Genomic DNA, 16597 nt, shown 5'->3' on the forward strand with positions numbered 1-16597 from the left:
CATGTAATGCTGGGGAAAGATTATCACTAAAGCAAGGACAATGTGGTTTTCAGCTGAAGCTTTTCTTATACAGTAACATATTCCAAAATTGAAAACAACATTATGATTTACGTTGTAGACAGCCTCTATTGTTATCTTGTTGATGCTTGTAGCTTTATGTATTCGTCATATATTCAAAATTCACACCATCAAAAACGCCAAGGAAAACATAATTTAATAACCTATAGCTCAGGTGTCACAAAACTAAGAAAACATTCCCCAGAGTAAAAATAAACTGCGAACACTTTTCTCTTAAATTTTCTTCACACACACACACACAATTCACAGGCGAAGAAGAGGGTATAGAGAACATCCCTCAGCTGATAGACTCGGCCAACACTAGCAGAATGGGTGTGGACTGGATGCTGGCGTACATGGAGCTTCGCAACCTGGTCAGAACCATGAACGAGGCTCAGGAACGCTACTCAGCTGAAACAGGTACGCATATACATGGGTGGCATTCTTCCAGTATATATGCCGGAAATCCGGATTTGTAATGTCTGTGGTGATGTTTTTTTTATTTTTCAGCCCTGCACCCATGCATATAGCGTGTTGGGTGTCTTTTTTCAATGTCAAGATTAGTTATCATTATCTTGAGAAATACATTGAAGTTGAAGATTGTTGTTATGTAAAAGCTAGAGAAAACTCACCAGTGAACACAAAAATAGGACCAGAGAAGTAGCAAGTTTTCCAAGTGCTTTCCCCCCGTCCCCACCCTTTCAATCATCCATCCCCCTCCCTCCCCTCCTCCCTCTTTTTTGTTTTAAAACAGATCTACTTGTTTGCTTTATTCCAGCATGGGTTTAAGTGGAAATATGCAGGTGAAAACAGTTCCTTGATACTCTTTTTTTGTGTCCCTCAGGGGTTCATTTTTTGTAAATTTGTTTTAAATATATTTATTTTTTTATACATGTGCTGTTTTTGTTGTTTGATGGCATGATTTGCTAAAATGATGCAACAGTAGGAAAAGGGACGGGAGTTGGTCCTTTGTTTTTGTAATGTTTCTTTCTGGCGGGGATATAGCTCAGTTGGTAGCGCGCTGGATTTGTATTCAGTTGGCCGCTGTCAGCGTGAGTTCGATCCCAGGTTCGGCGGAAATTTATTTCACAGAGTCAACTTTGTGTGCAGACTCTCTTCGATGTCCGAACCTCCCCCCGTGTACACTACATTGGGTGTGCACGTTAAAGATCCCACGATTGACAAAAGGGTCTTTCCTGGCAAAATTGCTTAGGCACAGTTAATAATTGTCTACCTATACCCGTGTGACTTGGAATAATAGGCCGTGAAAGGTAAATATGCGCCGAAATGGCTGCAATCTACTGGCCGTATAAAATTTCATCTCACACGGCATCACTGCAGAGCGCCTAGAACTGTACCCACGGAATATGCGCGATATAAGACTCATTGATTGATTGATTTATTATTGTTTTTATGTACTTATTTAATTTTACTTTATTTGAGGTTTGTCATAAATTTGATCTGTTCTATTTATTGATCCCATTACACAATTTTAGTATGATACTGCAAATAAGATTTTATGAACCATCACTGTCATAACAAAGTTTATGTACTTTCACTAAATGGAGATTAGTATTACTTACCTCCTGTACAAAAGTTATATATTGTTCACAAATAAATATATGTGTAATGTTCGTTTAGATTATAATCTAGTTTTAGTGATGAATAGCATTACTTGAGGTAACACAAGTTTAGCGTACATCTCACTAATTTTATTTGCTTGTTTCTTCTTCACAGATTTTCTCTCAACGAGGCAACTAACAGGTTCTGATGGTATGGGCAATTTATGAAAAATAATTTATGAAGGGTAAATAACTTCTTAAATACCTTAAGCTAGAGTTACCTCTATCATTTTTTTTTTTACAAAAAAACCATGCATTTGTTTCACTTCTTTTGTCTGTAGGTGTGCAGACAATTTTAATGTTATGCAGAAAACAGTTTTGACACACATCCCCTCTGTTATTGTTGGTTATCTTTGTTGTTATACAACCCAACACTTTTTTCTTTTTTTTTCCACCTCAGCATAAAGACTGAAAATGTGTTGAGACTTCAATCATACTAGTGAATATGGGATGAAAGGGTTGAGTATCAAACCTGCCAAAATGCAGATGTAAGTTTTGTTATGATCATATCAATTTTTTCTGAATTAAAAAATCACACCAAAAAGGTGATAATTATTATTTTGATTGTTTTAGCTGTTGTAACCCTCGCTACAGGCATTATCATTGAATTTTCAAAAGTTTTAAGGGGATGAAGTTTACTGTTTTATATTTTCAGATGCGGCAAGGAGAGGCATGTCCAAAAGGTTTAGAATCCGAAGACGGAAAGATAAAAGAGGTATAAGTGAATGCATTTGATATTTTCAGATTCGTCTGTGATAATTAGGCTAAAATCTGAACACAATACTGAATTTACCAGTTAACGTTAATTTTGAACCATTTTCTGAGGCATTTATTCCTAGGGGTGATATGTTCTGACTAGATGTGTATGTTAGTCAACAAATTGAATAGTTATATGATAAGTGAGATATAAAGAGCATGCAGCTAGTAAAAACTTGAACAGATCAATATTCACAAATGATAATCAGCGGTTGTTTGTTTGCTTAAAATGAAGCTGAGGTTAAACAAATCTTATTTTCCCTTCAAGACAAAAGAAATGAGAAATATAGGACATTTAATTAGCATGTGTATTATGAGGCTTTTAACATTAACAGTTTAAAAAACCAAATTGAGTGTGCATGTGTGTGTGTGTGTGTGGGGGGACTCAAAATGCAGTATTTTCACAGTTTGTTGATAACTTTCCTTTACAGAATCTATCATATTTGACACTTTTCGAATTTTTCAGAGGATGGTGACTCGGAGACATCAGAGTTAGCAGGCAGAGACAAGCTAGTCAGAATCAAGGGAGAGAGAGGGGAGGCAACTGGTGACAATAATAGTCAGGCTGACAGTGGGATGTCTGAGGAGGATTTGTCTGCCTTGCTTGGAGAAGAAGATGACCAGTTTCATCCCGAGTTTTCAGGTTTGACTGTGTTGAAATTGTATGCATTTAAGGACAGTAATTTCATTGATTTTGTAGAATTTTCAATTAAACATGTAGAGTCTGAGAGAATGTATTACCCCCTGCATACACACACACACACACACACACACACACACACACACACACACACACACACACACACACACACACACACACACACACATATAACATGCTACCGTTTCCTCGGATCTAGTTAATCCTTCCATCTTGTCCTGTTTCCTTGCATCAAAGCAATAGTCACCAGCCAAAGGATATTAATTTTTGTCCGACTCATGTTACACATTTCTCCAAGTTAAACTTGACGCTCTAATTCAATCAGAAAAATAGAGCTGTAATGTATGTGTTCACTTAATCTCACACAAAACTTTACCGGGGTGCCCGGTAGCTCAGTTGGTAGAGCACTGGACTTGTGATCCGCTGGTCACGGGTCCGAATTCGGAGCGGGACGGACATGGGTCAACTTTATGTCCAGACTCAGAGAAGGTATCCATGTTCCACCCCTGTGTCACCACTGAGGCACGTAATAGGTCTTTCTGCCATAAGTGCGGCTGGCTGATTACACCTAAACATGCACACACTTGGGTACCGCAGCTAGCTTTCCTCTGGGAGGAAGCAACCCGGATTTTCCAGCGGTGGAACTATAAAGTATTGAAAATGAAAAAAATGAAAAATGAAAAAATTATGTTTATGAGCAGGCAAGGGTCCTGGCTGGTCGAAGAGTCAGCGCAAGAGTCTTCTAGCCAACGTTCAGCACCGAATTGACGACGCTTTGTCAGAAAGGTCCTCTGAGGGCAGAGCTGAAAGGTTTGCTTCCACATTCATTTGACAGTGGAACCCCCTTTTTATGACCTCCAAAAATCTGATTAAATCATGGTCGGAAAATGGAGGGAGTCTTAAAATGGAGGTAAATTTACAGTGGTTATGTACAGAAAATCTGAAAAATGAGGCCTTAAAGGGGAGGGAGTCTTAAATTGGTGGGTCTTAAAAGGGGGGTTCCACTGTACAACTACCATATGTTGTTGTTTTTTTTGTTTTTGTTTTGTTTGTTTGTTGTCTATGAAGCCTCAAATACCCCCCGCGGGTTAGGGGGAAGAATTTACCCGATGCTCCCCAGCATGTCGTAAGAGGCGACCAACGGATTCTGTTTCTCCTTTTACCCTCCTTGTTGTGTTTCTTGTATAGAATATAGTCAATTTTTGTAAAGATTTTAGTCAAGCAGTGTGTAAGAAATGTTAAGTCCTTTGTACTGGAAACTTGCATTCTCCCAGTAAGGTAATATATTGTACTACGTTGCAAGCCCCTGGAGCAAATTTTTGGTTAGTGCTTTTGTGAACAAGAAACAATTGACAAGTGGCTCTATCCCATCTCCCCCCTTTCCCCGTCGCGATATAACCTTCATGGTTGAAAACGACGTTAAACACCAAATAAAGAAAAAGAAAGAAAGCCTCAAATTAATTGGGCGTAGTTAACTTCACAAAGTATAATTCACAAAGCTGGCTGCTCGAAGCTTTGGCACTGAATGTTTGGTATTACAGACTTTTTGAAGCCACCTGAGTCTTTAGGTATTAACCAGTTGTACCGTGTGTAAGACTGAAGGAGATTACGCACACAAAAAACCTGTTTCCTATTTGTACTTCCTTTTGCTTCTGCCCGATACACCAGAAGTTGAATTAGCATCTATTTTGTGAAAAACGGGGGATGCATGGGCCTTATACAGCAACGCACCTTGTAGTCCCGAAAGTATGGTATTATGAGTACGTACAGTGGTACCTGCGATTTGAGGCCCCGCTGATAAGAGGTCACCACCAATAGAGGACACCTTCTGTTGTCCTTTTATCTACTACCTTGACAAAGTATACCTGTCACGAAAGGCCACATACAGTGAAGGAACATTTTTCTCTGTTCACAAGGGGTCCTAATCATCGCAGATTTTATTCTGACTATGTTCTTTCTTTCTTTATTTGGTGTTTAACATCGTTTTCAACCACAAAGGTTATATCGCGACGGGGAAAGGGGGGGAGATGGGATAGAGCCACTTGTTAATTGTTTCTTGTTCACAAAAGCACTAATAAAAAAATTGCTCCAGGGGCTTGCAACGTAGTACAATATATTACCTTACTGGGAGAATGCAAGTTTCCAGTACAAAGGACTTAACATTTCTTACATACTGCTTGACTAAAATCTGTACAAACATTGACTATATTCTATACAAGAAACACTTAACAAGGGTAAAAGGAGAAACAGAATCCGTTAGTCGCCTCTTACGACATGCTGGGGAGCATCGGGTAAATTCTTCCCCCTAACCCGCGGGGGGTTTCTGACTATGGCTTGAAATGAGAATTGATAATAACATTGTAAACCGGTTTTTATAGTGTATGTGTATAGCTTTGCTTACTGTTCCTTAAATTATTAGAAATGCATTTTGAGGCTTCAAGGATAATATATTTTTGAAAAGGCAAAGATGGCAAGAATATATAAATGCTTCGACTTTCTTGCATTTTCTCATTTCTAAGAAGAACTTTACATCTAATGTGTCAGGAACGAATTTTTAAACGGTGACAAGGATGCAGAACCTATTGTGTGAAGTAGTGAAAGTATATATGTCATGCGTGTAAATTGACTGTAACTTAAAATCAACATGATGGCTTAATTCACTGCTGCATATTTTACAGGTCATCTAAAGCTGGTGCTGGCCGCAAATCCAGAGTGAAGGAGGAAGAGGAAGAGGACACTGCTCTGGACATTCACACTGACCTCTCGCAGTCCAAAGATCTGCTGGTCAGTGTCATTTGCATAATGCGTCAATCTGAAACATGTTGGATTGACTACAGTGGAACCCTCCATTTAAGAACCCCCCCCCCCCCCCCATCAATTACTTTAAGACTTCCTCCTTTTTAAATACCTTGCTTTTTCAGATTTTCTGTTCATAACATCTGTAAATTTACCTCCCGTGTAAGACTTCCTCCTTTTTAAGACATGATTTTCTCAGATTTTTGGAGGTCTTAAAAGGGGGGTTCCCCTGTACCTGAAAAAAGGGGTAAAAATGGTGGCCTGTGGATTTAAGCACACTCTCACATGCTATTTGCTATCTATGAAGCAAATAAACATTGTCAAAGAAGGATGGGAAATGTTTTTTTGTGTTTTTTTTTACAGGTTTTCTCTTTTTACAGTGGAACCCTCCTTTTAAGACTGCCTCCTTTTAAGATTTCCTGTTCACAACATCTGTAAATTTACCCCAATTTTAAGACTGCCTCCTTTTTAAGACCTTTTTTTTTGTTTTTGTTTTTTACCTCAGTTGCATGCAGGATGCTTTTTAAGACCTGATTTTTTCTTTTTTTTTAAAGGTCTGAAAAGGGGGGAGTGGTTCCACTGTATTAAGGGTATTAATCCAATATGTTTCACCAAAATATTATACTGCATGTACTTTCATATTTCTGTCCTACAGATGATTTAACTAACGCCTCTGGATAATGTATACTTATGAGTAATTCAGATTGAATGCCCTCAGTCAGGCAGCAGTGGCCCAATAGGGATGTGTTTTGATAACACACTCTGCCAAGACTGAAAATTACTAATTGTGTTTTCTGCCTGAGGGTAGGGTACGATATTTTAACTCAAAACAAGCGTGTAGCGGCTGTCTTCTTCAACTTGCTGGCATTAGGCTTGTTTCTTCGAAATATTGAGATTATATGATGCGATGCAATGATGATGATGGTGATTATGGGGGTTCCTTACCTCCCAGACGTTGAGCAGGGATTATACAATTTGGTTGAGATGGTGGTGTTAACAACAATGACGACGACGACGACGACGATGATGATGACGATGGTGATGATGATGATGATGATATGATGACGATGATGATAATGATTGACGATGATGACGATGACGACGACAATGATGATAATGAATGAGGACTGCTAATATGCTGACATGTGATTTTTGCAGGGTAAGGTAGTGCCTGCTATGAGTCTGGAGTGGCAGACACCGGAGCACGATGATGACTTTATCCGCTATCCAATGTATGCTGGAAAAGTGGCTTCTGTACAGAAAGTTAGAAAGATCCAGGTGAGAGAAACCATGCAGCTAGTGTCTGCAATCTGTGTGTAGTATGATACTGCTACTACAGAAGGCTAACCAAAAAGTAAATTGTGTAATTTTCCTTGGGGTCAGAAGAACCTAAACTTATGTGCTAAGAAGTTTTTGTGTGGTTTTGCATTGCATAATCTGAGAAAATTACAGCAACAGTTTTGTGTTTCAAAATTGATGTTTTGATGTGAAGATCACGTCTGTTTGTTCAACCAAAATGTTATTCAGTTTAGTTATTGTGACATAATACAATGTATGGAATTTGGGATCTGTACTCAAGCGTATGCCTATATTAGGACATTCATATCTGTTGTGGTGGATAGTGCATGCGCATGTTTTGCAAGTTTTCACCGCAAATGGAAGAAGGTTTTTTCAGCAATGTGAAGTACGTAATTGTTTTTCTAATTGTTCAGAAGTCTTTTGATTGTTTGTCTAGTCATTGGTGACATTTGGAAAAGGGTGGCAGAGGATGAGGTCATATTTCTTTGGGCTTGTTATTAATTTAATTAGCCAAGACCTTGAGTTTAAACATGATGATGGCAATTATATCCTGGGGCTTGTTATTAATTTAATTAGCCATGACCTTGAGTTTAAACATGATGATGGCATATATACTGGGGCTTGTTATTAATTTAATTAGCCATGACCTTGAGTTTAAATATGATGATGGCATATATCCTGGGGCTTGTTATTAATTTAATTAGCCACGACCTTAAGTTTAAACATGATGATGGCATATATCCTGGGGCTTGTTATTAATTTAATTAGCCATGACCTTGAGTTTAAACATGATGATGGCATATATACTGGGGCTTGTTATTAATTTAATTAGCCATAACCTCGAGTTTAAACATGATGATGGCATATATCCTGGGGCTTGTTATTGAATTATTTAGCCACGACCTTGAGTTTAAACATCATATGATGGCATATATCCTGGTTCTTGTTATTGAATTATTTAGCCATGACCTTGAGTTTAAACATGATGATGGCATATATACTGGGGCTTGTTATTGATTTAATTTAATTAGCCACAACCTTGAGTTTAAACATAATGATGTCATATACCCTGGGGCTTGTTCTTGATTTAATTAGCCACGACCTTGAGTTTAAACATGATGATGTTATATATCCTTGGGCTTTTCGTTGATTTAATTAGCCACGACCTTGTGTTTAAACATGATGATTGACAGATTTTTGTAATGACAGGGGCACATTGGCGGCATCCAGTGTCTACAGTTTGACCGGCGGCGCCTGGTAACTGGTGGAAGTGATCGCTGCTTGCGTCTTTGGGATGTGCGAAGCGGTCGCAGTGTGCACAAGTTTTATGGGCACAAGGTCAGTAAAACTATGATTTTTTTCCCTTTTTTTTCCCCCTGTGATGTGATACAGTGGCACCTGTGATGTCAGGCCCCTTTGTTGAGAAAACACCTACCAGTAAAGGACACCTTCTCTGGTCCCTTTGTCCATGTGATCTGAGAAACAAAGGGACGTCGTAAGCACTTTAAATGCATACGGCAAGAGTAAGTGAGAGTTTAATGCAGAACCAATTCTGCTGGGCAGAGTGTCAGTCTCCTGAGAGAATAACAAGCATTGCAATTGAAATGAACAAGCATCTGGCAATGTAGTTTTGCTTGTTCATTTCCATGCTCGTTATTCTCTCAGGTGCCTGACACTGCCCAGCAGAATTCCTCCATCAATTTACGTCATATGCAATTAACGTTATCTGTTCCCATGAAACAATCGCCTCAGTGTTTTGCAGACTCATTGTTTTTAGTACTTGCAAATGACTCTCATGGCTAACAGATAAAAGTTTAGCGTGTATCAATGTGCACCTCGCCAGCAGGTATACAATGAGTGCCGGATTTCTGTTCATCGGGAATTTAACTTGTGATTGTTTCATTCTAAACCCAACTTGACTGAATTACATTTTTTTTTTCATTTTTGTGTGTGTTTTCAGTCACTGTGAATATATTAAGCTTGCAGCTGTTAATTGTAGTAAAACCTTAATTCCTGGGTTTATTTTCTGGTCACATCAACCGGTGAGACACTGACAGTTTAATGGATGTTTTAAATGTGACTTTTTTGGTTTGATCAGGGAGGAGTTCGCTGTCTCAAGTTTGATGATGACATTTTGGTATCCGGTTCATGGGACTCTGTTATCTTTGTGAGTTTCTTTTGTTCTCAATAATTTAATAATCTGTTGTTTTGATAAAGTAGGAGGCCAAATCTTTTCAAAAGCAGTTGTTTGATAGAGGCAACTGATATTTAAGCACATTGAGTGTTTTTCAAGGACTTCTTCTTACCAGTTAGTTTAAGAAAGACAACCAAGATTTTTGCTGCATCCAATCAATGTTTGGATTGTTTCCCTTATGTGAAGGAATTGGAATCGGAGAAATCTAACACAACAGACAGATCTAATGTATTTTTCATGTGTGTGTAGTGCGTGTGTGTGAGAGGGGGGGGGGGGGGTGGGGTGCATACATGCATGCCACATGTGTATGTGTGTGTGTGTGTGTATGTGTGTGTGTGTATGCATGTGTATGTGTATGTGTGTGTGTATGTGTGTGTGTATGTGACCTTTCACGAGTGTTTTTTTTTTTATAGCAAGAGTTATTCTTATAGCTTAATTTTTTGTGTGTGCAGGTTTGGAACATTCGTCGTTTCACAAAAACAGCTCTGCTTCATGGCCACGATGACTCTGTCAGCTGTCTGGAGCTCACCAAGCATTACATGTAGGTTTACACACTGACATATACATACGCAACTTACACTAGGACAGATTGACAAACAAACAGGCAGGACTATAGACACAGGCTTCAGGCAGACAGATCGACAGACAGGCAGATTGATTTACCCATCTTCAAGTATTATGTATGCGCACACACGCATGCATTGCAGGTACACATCACAGGCATGCATGCGCATATACACACACAAAAGGAAACACAAAACTCAAGAATTAGTTTTCCTCATTATTTTCAAGGGTATTCTCTCTCTCTCTCTCTCTCTCTCTCTCTCTCTCTCTCTCTCTCTCTCTCTCTCTCTCTCTCTCTCTCTCTCTCTCTCTCTCTCTCTCTCTCTCCACTCTCTCTCTCTCTCCCCCTCTTCCTCCCTCTCCCTCCCCTCTCTCTCCATCTCTCCATCTCTCTCTCTCTCCACTCTCTCTCTCTATCTCTCTCTCTTTCTCTCTCTCTTTCTCTCTCGCTCTCTTTTTATCTCTCTCTCTCTCTCTCCCTCTCCCTCCATCCAGTGGACTGGGTGGCCGAGTGGTAACGCACTTGCGCTCGGAAGCGAGAGGTTGCGTGTTCAGGCCTGGGTCAGGCCGCAATTTTCTCCCCCCTTTCCTAACCTAGGTGGTGGGTTCAAGTGCTAGTCTTTCGGATGAGACGAAAAACCGAGGTCCCTTCGTGTACACTACATTGGGGTGTGCACGTTAAAGATCCCACGATTGACAAAAGGGTCTTTCCTGGCAAAATTGTATAGGCATAGATAAAAATGTCCACCAAATACCCGTGTGACTTGGAATAAAGTGTAAAAAAATTCCATCTCACACGGCATTAAGTCTCAGGGCTTGGAAACATGAATACACGCATGCAGGAAAAAAAAAAAAAAATGGGTAGCGCCGTATACTGTATGGCAGCTCGCTTTCCCCAGGGAGAAAGCAGCCCGAATTTCTGTGAGGTTACCCTCATGGACTATATAAAATCTTATCCTTATCCTTATCCCCTCTCTCTCTCTCTCTCTCTCCACTCTCTCCCTTTCTCTCTCTCTCTCCCTCTCTCTCTCCACTCTCTCCCTTTCTCTCTCTCTCTCTCTCTCTCTCTCCCCCTCTCTCTCTCTCTCTCTCTCTCTCTCTCTCTCTCTCTCTCTCTCTCTCTCTCTCTCTCTCTCTCAATTTGTGCGAGTGTGTGTGAGGATGCGTGAAAGAGAAAGTGTATAGTATGCTTCCATTAATAAGCACACTTTTGAATTTTGTGTGTGTCACGTTTTGTTATACTTTTCCCTACATGATTGTGTTTTATTTGATTTCTTTTTTTATTCTTCATACTTGTTCTTCGTTTCATGTGTGTATTATAGTAGGGACTAGCTGTAACAAAGGACCATATGGACCAGGCTAATGCTATCATCCCTCGGTAATAAAGTTTTCGAGTTCGAGTTCGAGTTCTCTCTCTCTCTCTCTCTCTCTCTCTCTCTCTCTCTCTCTCTCTCTCTCTCTCTCTCTCTCTCTCTCTCTCTCTCTCTCTCTCTCTCTCTCTCTCTCTCTCTCTCTCTCTCTCTCCCTCTCTCCCTTTCTCATGAAGATTGCAGATTAACTAAAAATGGGCAACATGATGAGATGACGCCTGTTCATATTGTAATGTTTTGCATGTTATAGAGTCGTATTTTGGAGAAAAGGACTGATGTCTCTTTGAAGGAAGTCTTCTTTTAATTTTTTTACGCCTGTCTATGTGTCTGCCTCCGTACCTTTAAAAATCTTTCCTTATTTGTGCCCAAAGTTGACTTCATGAAGACTTCGCAAAGTCTATTTCCATTATAATGTGATGCCAAAACTTTGTGCATTGAGACGCGTGAAGTAGACTTTACAAAGTCGACATCGCCCAATTAATCCATCAAATCAAATCAAATCAGATTAACTCTATTATCTTAAATCTGTGAAATTATATTGGTGGCACATAAACATAAGACAAACGGAACACTATACAATTGTTGACATTAAAATAAGTGTACTAACTAATACGATTCTTATCTATATCCAAACATCTTGCTCAATATCAGGCTTTAACTCATTGTCTCCCAGGTACGGATATATTCGTACCCACTCATATGGCTCTATCTGACCAGGTACGGATATATCCGCTCAGACTGTTAGCTTCATTCGCTTCCTGTAAAGTCCATCTAACGCCTGCATTTCAGCGTGTTGATACAAGTTACTACACACGGCCGGTTACTACAATTCTTAGTGACCTGCCGCAGCACAGCTGGTCTCGGCTAAACAAAAAACCTTGGTCAACATAGGTGGGGTAGAAAGTGTCAACATAGTTGTGTCTGTTGCAGACTCTCTGGTTCCCACGACTGCACGGTCAGAGTGTGGGCAAGACCCACCTACATGTGCTGCCATGAGTTGAAGGGTCACTCAGGGCCTGTGTTGGGCTTAGTGGCAGATGATGAGCATGTGTACTCCACAGCTGCAGACATGTGAGTTCTGATTTGGACTCTTTTCATATTGATTCTTGTTATGTGTGACGTTGAACAAAGAGCCACTGACATATGCACCCACGGATTAAAGCGACTTACAGGGGGCAGTGCTGAGTCTAGTGGCTGATAACGATCATGTGACATGTCAGCTCCAAGGACAACTAACAATCTCTAATAATTCTTTTTAGTGGGACAAACTCTGAGGACTGATTTCAGAAGCTAGCTATGACACTAAATAACCATGGTGAATATTGACAGTCACTTTTTCATCTGTAAGATATGCGATGGGCCCCTGGCCCTGCACTGAAGCCTTTTTGTGTCTCTGTCTGCGTTTTTTGTGTGTCTCTGTGAAACTTCCATCTGTTTTTGTGTGTGTGTCTGCTTATCCACATGCTTCAGTTTGGTCTTCAGCTTGAAGCGTTACCAACACATCTTCTTTCCATCTGCCCATTTTTCAGCAGCGCAGATTGCCAACTCATTCACTTTTGTTTTGTTTTACCTGTATTGTTCTTGAAGACATACCTGCAGTAACAGAGTACAAACACAAAACAAAACAAACGTTTCAGCGTTTCACAGAAAAATACAAGCTGATGAACTCGCTGGAAAAGGAATCACCGCACCTTTCAACGTCGCAGTTGTTCGTAGATAAATTGAGTCCCAGCAAAGCACTGACAGCTGCAGTTGAAATTAGTCTGGAAAAGTTTCAATGCTTTTTGGGGAGAACTTTGTCATTCTCACCTGCCGTCTGTGTTTTGGAGTGTGTGCCACCTCCCACACTCACCTGTTGAATTTATGTTCTAGACAACAGGTTTCACAGACGCTTAAAAAAAGGTGGGAGAGGGAGGGGGGCAGTAGGGGTGGGGATGAGTGGTGGTTAGGATGGAGGTAGTTGATGAAAAGTTACAGAGTTCAAGTCGAGGTAGAACTGAAAAAAAGAAATAGAAAAGAAAAAAAAGACTGCCTCAAAATATCGTTCCGATGAGAATTGACTGAGAAAATACAGAATTTTAACGCAACTCACTCTTGATCTCACTGGATCTTTTTATGTAATTAGGACCACCTGTGTTGTTTAAGATTAGGTACTGATTGAGAAAAAGTGAGGAGGGGAATTGAGTGAGAAATTTAGGGAATAAGCTGTTTACCTGAGTGTTTGCTTTTGGCGATTTTATATTTTGTTCCACCTGTTCAGTTTGGCGTTCTCATCGTTGAGACCCAGAAGGTTGTTGTGTTTTAAATTATCTTAGGGTTGTGAAAGCAAGTAGACTTCTGCAGACACAGACACAGACACGCACAGACAGACCAATAGACATAGACATTGGGGTACCCATGCACAGACAGTCACACTAACACACAGACATGGACAGTAGATACCTACATGCGAACACAAACATACAGACACAAACAGACACAGTGGCTACAACGTATGCAGCGATCAAGATGCAGGCATGCTAGAAAGACGGGTCAGTAACACACGAGCAGACATCGAGACAGACAAGGATGACTTGCCAACAGACAGACAAACAGAAATACAGACAGGCAGACAGGGCCCACATTCCAACAGATGGACGGACAGACTGACAAACAAGTAGGCAGCTAAGTATGCAGGCAGGCACACCGGGCCCACATTCCAACAGATAGATGGACAGACAGACAGACAGGCAGGCAGGCAGTATGACGGATAGGTAGGCAGGCAGGCACACGTTCGTGCGCACGCACGCATACACCTCTCTCTCTCTCTCTCTCTCTCTCTCTCTCTCTCTCTCTCTCTCTCTCTCTCTCTCTCTCTCTCTCTCTCTCTCTCTCTCTCTCTTAAATGCACCGACTGGGCAGACTCTTTGTCTTTGTCATACCATTTATGTCATTCATGAAATGCATCCAAGTCAAAAAATCTCCACCAGGAAGTCCCCAAAGCTTGGCAAAGCTTGGCAATATGAAGCTTCTCTGTTAACAAGACTCAAGGCAGTTTCAATTCAGCTCATCACAGGGGGCCCTCTTGGGGCATGGGGACGACGAAAATGATTAACTTATATATATAGCAACAAGAAAGGCATAGCATTTATTTAACTATCAAGTTGAATAACAAGAATTATCCTACATACGTGAGAGAGACCACTCATTAGATAACAATATCGTTCAAACCACACGTGTGTACGTCATGTAAATGAGGTCATGTCAAACAAGGCTGGCAGGGACCTGTTTTTCCACTGCTTATGATGCCAAAGTCACCGAGACAAACGTCATTATTGAAAAAAATTAGCGCTCGCTAATTCCCCTCGGTGAATGTTTAGAACTAACACGTCACGCTACACATTCCAGAGTGACGTTTCTTTGCTTTGACGTAAAAGATTGCACGAGGCTGTGCAAAAGATCTAGGTTTCAAAAGAAGCGTCTTCAATTTGGCTGCCTCGACTGCGGGGCGTTTTGGGGAAATTACACGTAAGTACAGTATGATAGGATAAACAGAATACTACATATGGCTTGCTGTTTCGTACCAGATTTACACGAGTTGCTTTTTCAAATAGTGAACAATTCGCTTTCGCTCGCAGTTCTTTTTTTTTGTTTTTTGGCCAAGCACATCATTGTGGGGCTTTTAATGAATAACATGCATCCGTCCACTCACAATATATTCTTTCATCCTTCAACATTTACCACTCAAAAAAGTCTATAGTATTAACATTCATGAAACAAATGAAAGGCATCTACGGATGTATAGATACATAATTGACCACACTCATTTGGAATACATTCTGACAATTCATTATAAAGACATCTTTCTGTACTGAGAGAGAGACAGATAAGAGAGAGAGAGAGGAAAGAGAGAGAGAGAGAGAGAGAGAGAGAGAGAGAGAGAGAGAGAGAGAGAGAGAGAGAGAGAGAGAGAGAAAGAGCGAGAGAGATAGAAAGAAAGAGAGAGAGAGAAAGAGAGAGAGAGAGAGAGGGAAAGAGAGAGAGTGAAAAAAAGGGGGGGGGGGGGTCAGGGGGTTGGAGGTAACATTTACACTTGTTTTTATTAAAAAAAAATTACTAAATATTTGTCTTGGAACTTTTTAATCAGAAATAAATATTTCTGATCTGCAGTTGCCTTTCCAAGATAACAAAAAGAGGCATTGAAGCCTTGGTTTTCTTATAAATACTTATGCACATTTTAGCAACCAAAATTATGCATTTTAGTTCTTTCAACAGAGTTGCATGCATTTTTCGATTTTTAACTCCAAACATGATTTCATGCACAGTTAACTTTATCTGTTTATCCAAGTGTACCCAAATATATAATTCAATTTGTTTCCAAAACTCAAGCACCACTGGGCAAAAGAAAAAAAAGTGTTCTATATAGTCAATGCTATTACTACAGTGTAAACAAATATTGTCTTCCACAACTTTCATTTTACATAACATAATATTTGTGGGGTAAATATTGTGAAGTAATTTCCATTGTAATACTCGTAGCCTTGTCTCTTTAACCGATTCAAAACTCATCATCCAATCTTTCTTGTCAATTTCATAATTAGATTTCCTCCTCCAAAATCCAATTGCTTCCGGTTCAACAAGTTTCTTGCTTACTAATTCTTTTCTGAACTGTTGTGCGTTGTGTACTTTCTTACCACGATAAGAGGGGATATCCATCAAATCAATTTCTTCCTTTCCGTGCATCATCTTATTAATAACATTTACAACAGCACGAACCATGTTATATTCCAAAATTCTCTGTGGGGATTTTCCTAAAACATCACAAATGAACTGATAGGAAACAAACTCTTTTCTATGTAAAACATCATATACGCTAACAATACCCTTTCTTGCCCAATCTTCAAAATACAGTACATTTCCAGCATAAACAAAATATTGGTTATTCCATAAAAGCGGATTAAATAAGTTATCATCAATACATACATTGTTATCAAGCCAGGTTTTCAAGACAGTTTTCCAAAATTTGGATTTGACAAGTTCGCTCGCAGTTCAATATTTAAAAAAAAATACTCGTGTAAATCTGGTACAACACAACAGGCCATGTAGAAATTCTCTCTATATATTACACGGTCAGCTTAACCTCATGCGGACGGAAATGTCATAAACATAAAGATAGCCGAGATGCACACACAGGCAAACATGGTTTGTTTTTAATCCAAACATATCATATCTATATGTTTTTGGAATCAGGGACCGACAAGGAATAAGATGAAATTGTTTTTAAATTTAAATCGATTTCGGA

The 16597-nt window shown here is 39.8% G+C and overlaps 1 protein-coding gene across 1 annotated transcript in view; it reads left to right on the forward strand.

Moving 5' to 3' along the window:
- The window catches only part of LOC138952716 (uncharacterized), an 81567-nt gene that overhangs the window by 12460 nt on the left and 52510 nt on the right, over positions 1 to 16597 (forward strand). The window contains exons 8-18 of the mRNA XM_070324423.1: positions 328 to 477; positions 1795 to 1830; positions 2335 to 2394; positions 2902 to 3078; positions 3795 to 3903; positions 5772 to 5877; positions 7048 to 7167; positions 8398 to 8526; positions 9287 to 9355; positions 9835 to 9923; positions 12247 to 12387. Of these exons, the coding sequence (XP_070180524.1) occupies positions 328 to 477; positions 1795 to 1830; positions 2335 to 2394; positions 2902 to 3078; positions 3795 to 3903; positions 5772 to 5877; positions 7048 to 7167; positions 8398 to 8526; positions 9287 to 9355; positions 9835 to 9923; positions 12247 to 12387 (1186 nt within the window). The remainder of the gene's footprint in view (positions 1 to 327; positions 478 to 1794; positions 1831 to 2334; positions 2395 to 2901; positions 3079 to 3794; positions 3904 to 5771; positions 5878 to 7047; positions 7168 to 8397; positions 8527 to 9286; positions 9356 to 9834; positions 9924 to 12246; positions 12388 to 16597) is intronic.

Source organism: Littorina saxatilis, linkage group LG17 (assembly GCF_037325665.1).
Source record: "Littorina saxatilis isolate snail1 linkage group LG17, US_GU_Lsax_2.0, whole genome shotgun sequence".
In the NCBI taxonomy this organism is placed as follows: Eukaryota; Metazoa; Mollusca; class Gastropoda; order Littorinimorpha; family Littorinidae; genus Littorina; species Littorina saxatilis.